The 8025-nt window shown below is 39.8% G+C and overlaps 1 protein-coding gene across 1 annotated transcript; it reads left to right on the top strand.

Annotated features, from left to right (window-relative positions):
• Window positions 1-2971: 2971 nt before the first annotated feature.
• On the top strand, window positions 2972-6850 carry LOC306709080 (serine/threonine-protein kinase SBK1; the record flags this gene model as incomplete). The annotated part of the gene is made up of 3 exons (XM_079177107.1): window positions 2972-3134; window positions 3526-3728; window positions 4335-6850. 3 exons carry the CDS (start codon window positions 2972-2974, stop codon window positions 4998-5000), a joined length of 1032 nt encoding a protein of 343 aa, XP_079033233.1. The 3' UTR covers window positions 5001-6850.
• Window positions 6851-8025: the final 1175 nt, after the last annotated feature.

Here is an 8025-nt window from a genome sequence, read left to right as displayed (position 1 = left end):
ATTCCATAGCATGACATTTTGAATTGATGGTGGTGATAGATGAAAAGTCAGCGTCACCAAATTAGGATTCATCCTCTGGGCACCATATATATCACATTTCATGGCAATCAATCCAAATGTTGTTGAGATATTTCAATAAAAAAACAATATCAACCTTGTGGTGGCGCTTTGAGGAAAGCTCAAGGGAGCATCAAAGGCAGTAGGATTCATCCTCTGAGGGCCATGAATATTGAGATCAATGTTAAGGCAATCCATCCAACGGACCTAAGTGGTGGTGGACTGAAGTGGTGGACTGACAGAGCCTAAGTCTTGTTGCAGGATAGGAAGTTTCATTTCCTTCCACATCAACTTGTATTTGCTTTTCTTCGGTAACTGTAAAAGTTTAGTGCTCTCCAGAAAGGCTCATATTCTATTATTTCTTTCATAAGATCTGAAAATGATAAAGCCACAGCGTCACAACTGTAGAACATGATTCTGACCAAATGTGGGATGACACTAGTATTACAGTACCAGTGTTTAAGTTTCCTAATGCTGACTAAACCACAGTGTGGCAGGAGCCTTGCAAGATGTGAGTGTTTGTCTGTGTGTAATCTAATCAGAGCATAAGACCCGTGTGTATCATGTATTTACTGAGACCTGAGATCTCAGCTCAGTGGTGGCAAAGTGGCAAGAAATCCCTGCAAAGAGGTCAAAGGTGGAATAAGGGAGGAAAATTGTGATCATTTACTGAAGTAAAAGTAGCATTACTACACTACAGATCAAAATAATAATTAGGCACTGTTTGAAGATGTACTATCAGAAGTAGTCATAGTAGTTAAAAGTATTAAAAGTATCAAAAATAAGCATTTTTTTCATGCTGCTGGAGCGCACCAAAACGCCTTTTTTCCACTTTTTTAAGTGAGGAATATCCGGTTGAAAGTCACATACATGTTTTAGGTGCTAAAAGATCCAGTCGTCACAAAAGCCTATGTCATGTAAGAGAGCCAATAAAAAGAAATGGAACGGTCAAAGTTGTCGCTACACTAAGTACACTAATACACTAAGTAACATGCAGAAAATATTCCACTTTAAAAGTTGCCGGTAGCCTTTGACGATACCTCAGAATAATATTGTCAATATGACGAAAGGTCTGTTATAGTTGGCTGACGTATGTAAACTTGCCACGGTAGGAACAGTCGTTACATGGGGGCGGTACTTAAACAAATAGCACTACACCCCTGATTTTACTGCTTTACTTTTGGATCAATATAGAGCTCATTTTACACATTTCATAAACTCTTTAGTAGCTTCTCCTTAACAATTCATGAGATCATATGTTTTTCTTAACTTATAAAGTAGTGTGTATAACAAAGTGTAGCTTCGGATGAAACATTTGGTTCAAGTACCTCAAATTTGTACCAAGCACTTGAATAAATGTTACATCGCACCACTGAAAATGCTTTGTGGTAAAATGTTTTATGTGTCTGAGATTAAATTAAATATAGACGGGAAAATAAATGACACATTTGCTAAATTTTAGGGACAAGTATTTTCCTTACAGATCATTGTTTTATTAATTTAATCCAGTTTAGAAAAATGTGTGTGTGCATATGAGCTTATTACATCGTGGTGACAGACCCATGACAGTTGATATCTGTGTATTACATATACTTACATCTATAAGTGTGCAGCTGATTATACTGTATGTAGGCCAGTGTGTGTGTGTGTGTGTGTCTGACCTATGCAGAGGCAGTTTATAATCAGCTGTCAAAGTGGGCTCTGTCCCCATCGCAGCAGTTGAGAGCAGAGCAGCGTGTTGGGCAGTGAAAAGCTCCCAGGTCCACTCTGCACGCGGATCCATGCAGCAGCAGCAGCAGCAGAGGACGGACAGGACAGACGCTCAACCGACACTTCTACTACATATTGATAAACTGGATTTTGCCACCTGTTAGCATGGTGGTGTGAGTCCTTTTGTGCGTTTGGTTCTGCCTGTTTTCAGACTCCAGTGACTTTATTGGGAACCAATTGAAAAGAGGTAAGACGTGAAACTGATCAATATTTAATCATGGTTAATATCACGTAATGTCCAATACTTCTACTATTGAAAGCTATTGCTGCTACTGTTATTAATAGCTCATTTTAATAACAGGATAAGACAATATGTATGTTATAATATAATATAAAATCTTATATATTACAATATGCATTTTTTATTTATTTTTTTAATCAATTGTGGACAAATTTCCACTGGCCGAATGTGTCTAAAACAAACTCAAATGTCTTTATACACCATCAGTACACTTTGCTGTTATCATAATTCAAGAATTTAAGGATTCAAGGTTATATTTGCTATATGCACTTGTGCTATGTGTATTTGTGGCATACTCATTAAGTCTGCACTAGACTAGTGCTAAAATTAAGAATTTGGGGTAAAAGAGAATGATTGGAAGTATATACAAAAATGTAAACATTGAAAATGTCCATGTGAACTGTAGGCAAAGTCAGTTATTTAAAATAGCAGCTTTGCTACACAAGGCCCATGTTCTTCCATGAACACAAAATCAAGTAAATTGTCTATGTAATTGGGGACATTAGTAATGAAATACTATTGCAATTTTGTCACTTAGATAGTTCTTAGGGTTGGGCTATGCTCTAACGGATTATAGTCAAATGGAACTAGTTTGTACAACGTGTTGTCTGACCAAGTCCAAAATCAAAAGTATTAACTTGTTCCAAACAGCCACGTTGGAAGATGGTTGTGTGAAGACGACATGATAATATTGTTTGAGCTTCAAGGTGCCAGAGTTTGTCATTTATTGACATGGTTTTTTATTTAGTGACCATTTTATATAAATGGAAAGCAACTGACAGGAAGTGATTTGTTAAAAAATGCTGGATTTGTTTTGGTACAATGGTCAAAATTCTGTGTGTGTTCATACTCCTAAGATTTGTGGAAGAGTATTGGTTTTGTCCTGTCCGTGTATGGGTAGAGATGATTGAGCTGGGCCTCGTTGACGGCAGCCTGATTGACGAGCTGATAGAGCTGACGGCACAGAGCCTCGGTCAGCTGGAGATCCAGGAACATTTCAACATCATCAAGGAGATCGGCCGAGGGAAATACGGCAAAGTGCTACTGGTCACACATCGCTTCAGGGGTATGACCGCACTTCCATTTTTTTTATCTCTTCCAGCGAAGAATAACCTTGTAGTAATTTCCTTATTTTCCATCACCAATTACAGTAATTTAGTCATGTAATGAAATGTTTTACATTTGCTCATTCAAAGCCCTCTTTTCTCCCAGAACAAAGCAAGAACGTAGCCATTTTTTTTACAGTTACAATTTTGCGTAGATGTGCTGAAAATGCCAAAAATGAGCACACAGTCCAATCTACGAAAAACCAATACCTTTCCAAGACCTTCCAGCCAATGCAAATTGTTAGAGTATACAGCACAGTTTCACTGAAGAGGCATTACTGACTGAGTTTCTCTAAGACAAAGAAGATGTGCATGGACAGTGATAATAATAACGTAAACTATGATCTGCAGGAACTCCCATGGCCTTGAAAGTGATGCCCAAAGCTTCGACTAAGCTGCAGGGCTTTCTGCGAGAGTACTGCATCTCCTTACACCTGTCCTGCCACCCTTGCATCGTGGGCCTCTTTGGTATCGCCTTCCAGTCTAATGAGCACTACTGCTTCGCCCAGGAGCTTGTCATCGGAAGGGACCTGTTTGCTGTCATCCAGCCAAAGGTGAGTCAAACATTGGCAAAAATGGGTTACGGCCGTTGATCGAGCCATGAAATGTGCGTCACCTGCAATCGCTATCCGTCCCGTCTCAAGGTCTGATTCGGATGATATTACGGCCCAAACACGCTCATAAAGTTTTGCATCTGATTGCCATTATCCATGTGGCAAAGTATAAATGTTGCCTTTGAAAAAGAACATTGCAGGCAGAAAAACATCGCAGAGAGAAAAAGATCAATTCAATTGTCAGACCGCAACCGACATATACATGTAGGTCCTGAACGGTAAGGTAAAGAGGCATTCCTCAAAACTTACAGCAAGGAATTTATATGTTAAGTGGAGAATCCGTATTTATGATTTTAATAGTCCAGAATGGTGGGTTATATGGACTCTCTACAGACTTTTCTTTAGCCGGCAAAAGAATGAATTGCGTAGAAATCAACTGTAACAATGACCCTGTGCACAGTACACCTGAAAGTCTGGACATTTGGAACCTGCCATTCTTCCTTTCTTTCTTAAAGCCATGCTTTGTGATGAGAGCTCACATTTTTATTCTGGCTCCATTGAAAATGTCTCAAAGAGCCCCAACCCTCCTTTGTCTGATTGTTCTAGGTGGGTATCCCAGAATCTTCGGTAAAACGCTGTGTCCTCCAGATCGCCAGTGCTCTGGAGTTCATCCACAGCCACGGCCTGGTCCATCGAGACATCAAGCCTGAAAACATCCTCCTGTTGGACAATCGCTGCTGCCAGGTCAAGCTGGCGGACTTCGGACTGGCCCAGAAGAGAGGCACTCTGATACGCTTCATCACGGGAACCCTGCCCTACATGGCCCCGGAGCTCTGTACCATGGCCCTGATGGAGGGCCAGAAAGAAGTGACCACTCCTCCACTTAGCGTGGAGCCAAGCCTGGACACCTGGGCCTTCGGGGTGGTTATCTTCTGCATCCTTACAGGTTACTTCCCCTGGGAGTGCTGCCTGGACTCGGATGACTTCTACCAAGAGTTCGCGGACTGGTGCCAAATGGAGGAGAGACCCAACACTGAGGAGGACGTTCCTCCCTTGTGGAAAAGGTTCACTCCAGAGGCCATGGAGATGTTCGGAAAGCTCCTGGCCCTGGATGTAGGAAAAAGGTGTACAGTGGGGGAAGTGAGAGCGTATGTGGAGAAGGACTGGCTTAAGAAGGTAAATGGGATGGGGCAGCAGCCAACAGCAGAAAAAGTCAGTGCCTCTGTGAATAATCCTGGGTATGGCGAGTTGGAGGTACAGCCTAATGCTTAGTGTTGGATTGCATTTTATATAATCTATAGCTTCTATATGCCTAGACAGCATTTCACATACACAATAAGTGGTGCTTGGTATCAGCCATGTGATTTGCAGCGATGTAACATATGGTGTTTACATTATCGAGACGCATTGTTCTGAATCTTGTGTCAATTTAAAAGACACATTTGACAAGAGGATTCAGACAACAACATAAAGTCCACAGTAGCTGGAGTTCCTGTAGTAGAATACATATTCAGATCCATCATTTAAGTAAAAGTCCTGCATTTAAAGTTGTACTTCAAGGAGTACAAGCAAAATGCTTACTCACTCAACCAACGTATCCTCATATCAACGGTTCGTATGGTATCAATCTCTGCTCTTAACAAGCACACAGTGTCTTTAAAATAATACTTAGTTAAGTTTAGGAATAGATTGTCGTTTGGGTTAGAATGATTACGCAAGTTACGTGACAAATAAATCAACGTTGACTTCTCGTTTCAAATGGGGAAGAAACAACGGTCTCCTGGGTGAGAGATCCATGTTTGTTGGACCCCTCCGCCTCACCTCCCTCCCACGCTGGGTAGGTATTTGTGGTCTTTGTCTTCAGACTCCCTTTTCCATATTTACGTGGATAACATGCTAAATAATTTGGTGGAATATCTACAAATAACAGCGCATTCTTTTTTGTAGGCTATGAATGCTGGATGAGACCAGCCTTAACATATTAAAAGTCAAAATACTTATATATTGCCTCATTTCATTGTTCTTACTGATGCGTTAAATGAAAGATTTAGCTGTTTAGTTGGTCAAGATAGAGCTGATTTTAATAATTTCATACTTGTACCACAAAAGTACAGTATTGCATTGTTACCTAATCTTTGTCGCCCTGTCTTGTAGAGCAGAGGTCCCCAACCTTTTTTGCGTCACGGACCGGTTTCATGTAAGACAATATGTCCACGGACCGGCATTCAACGTGTGGCGGATAAACCCGACGAAATAAAATGATACGATCGGCATTAAAACAAATGAAAAAATGCATAAATATATACAACTCACAATAACGCTGAATCAGTGGAGCCCTGAGCTTGTTTCTCTGCAACGAGACGGTCTCATCTGGGGGTGATGGGAGACAATGACACCCGAAGTGTGTTCCTCGTGTCCAGTCTACTGCGTTTTGTTTTGATTGCTGTCACTGCAGAACATCCCACTTCACAAAGATATGATGTGTGAAATGGAAGCAGCTGGTTTTCAGTACTTTAGTGGCGAGCTCAGGATATTCAGCCTTGATTTTAATCCAAAACACCAGCAGAGTTGTTGTCTCAAACATACTTTTAAGGCCACCGTCATTTACAATCTCCAGCAGCTGATCTTCCTCTGTCGCCACATATTCCGCAGAGCGGGTTTGGCGCGTGAGAATTACTCCTGATATTTAATTAGACTCTTGATATTGTCGGTTAAATGAAGATTTCTTTTTCTTGGAAGTTGTCGGCTCTTCTTCTGTCTCCTTAGTGGCCTTTTCCCCTTTGCAAAGAAGCTCTCCAAAAGTGTTTTACTCATTTTCGCTAGTTTGCGGGCTTAATTTTTGAGGTAGCGTATCACGTGACCGAGAAGCGCGTCTTGACATGTCAAGAGGCGGATGAAAGAGGCGGATGAAATTGCGAGAGAATCCGGTCATTTTTCAAAATAAAACGTAAAAAAAAGAAAGAATAATAAAACGGAAATAATATAATATTTATTCTTTCTGTGCGGCCCAGTACCAAATGACCCACGGCCCGGTACCGGTGGTTGGGGACCACTGTTGTAGAGGGACCTTGTGTCAGAATCTAGTTTCAAGACATAATGTTGGTTTACGCTGCACTCAGATGGGACCAAGTCGTGCTCCAGTGTAGGAGTACTGGTTGGTCTCTGGGTCCGATGGAGGATGGGAGCAGCAGGTCAATCCCGCCATGCTGCTTGGGTATTTTGATCCATGAGAATGCATCACATTTCATAGATCATATGTTTTGATTGTAAGATATTGATCTGCAATTTAACTAGAACTGTCCGATAGATGTAACAGAGTAAAATGTACAATATTGCTTACTAAAATGTAGTGGAGTATAAGTATCAAGTGGATGTTTTTTTGTTTTTTGAAAATACTCAAGTTTGTACTTAAAGGGGCACCCTAAATATGTTACATAAGTTCAGTACAGTGTACTGGTCACGAGGAATACTACTCAGTATGTGGAGACAGTAGTATGTCTTCTGTGGCTCTGGAGGGAGCTTTCCAAAGTAAAAACAATAAATAACCCCGGTGATGTTATTGGGGTTATCCTTCAATCAGCGTAGTGTATTTTGGGAACGTAGGATCCAGTGTTTGACCCATACTAGAGACCAGGATTCATGTCACCTCTGCTACTCCATTCTTGTGGTCCCCCAACTTTGTTGAATAATAAAATACACCTTCAAGTATAAAATACCAGAATATGAACTTAAGTATTTCCAATCACTGTGGATTGCATACATTATTAGGTATAGAAATGTATGTGTGGACTATGTTTTTTGATTTAGTGAAATTGTTTCTGTATTTTGGCAAATTTGCTTTGTTGCTCTCCAGTAAAAAGTTCTGCTCAAGACTGTGCAACTGGATTTCAGTGTCAACTCCTGCTCTGTTCTGAGCATGTAGAAACAGTGCTATTGTGTGAAATTGCAACGTTTTAACCATAGGAATATTATACGATACATGGCAACATAAACCGATAAATCGAGTCCTGGGAGAGGCATAATAAAGAATAATTCTGTAAAAGAATAAGAAAATAACTAATAAATAAAAATAAATAAAATAATAAATATATATTGAAATATAAATACAAATAATATACAAAAACAAATATTCATTTTCATTTATTGTCACATTTATTTGTTCATTTGTTTCTGTATATATTCATTTATGTAAAAATAAACGTTTTTTATGAAATAAATATAAATAACATAAATAAATGCTTGCAATATTCTTTCGTTAATTGTCTTTATATTTCCATACTTTGGGTTTTTTATTTAC

The sequence above is a fragment of the Pholis gunnellus genome (assembly GCF_910591455.1).
Source record: "Pholis gunnellus genome assembly, chromosome: 2".
Classification (NCBI taxonomy): domain Eukaryota; kingdom Metazoa; phylum Chordata; class Actinopteri; order Perciformes; family Pholidae; genus Pholis; species Pholis gunnellus.
The sequence above is the reverse complement of the archived record's forward strand: the minus strand, read 5'-3'. Positions and strand labels throughout refer to the sequence as shown.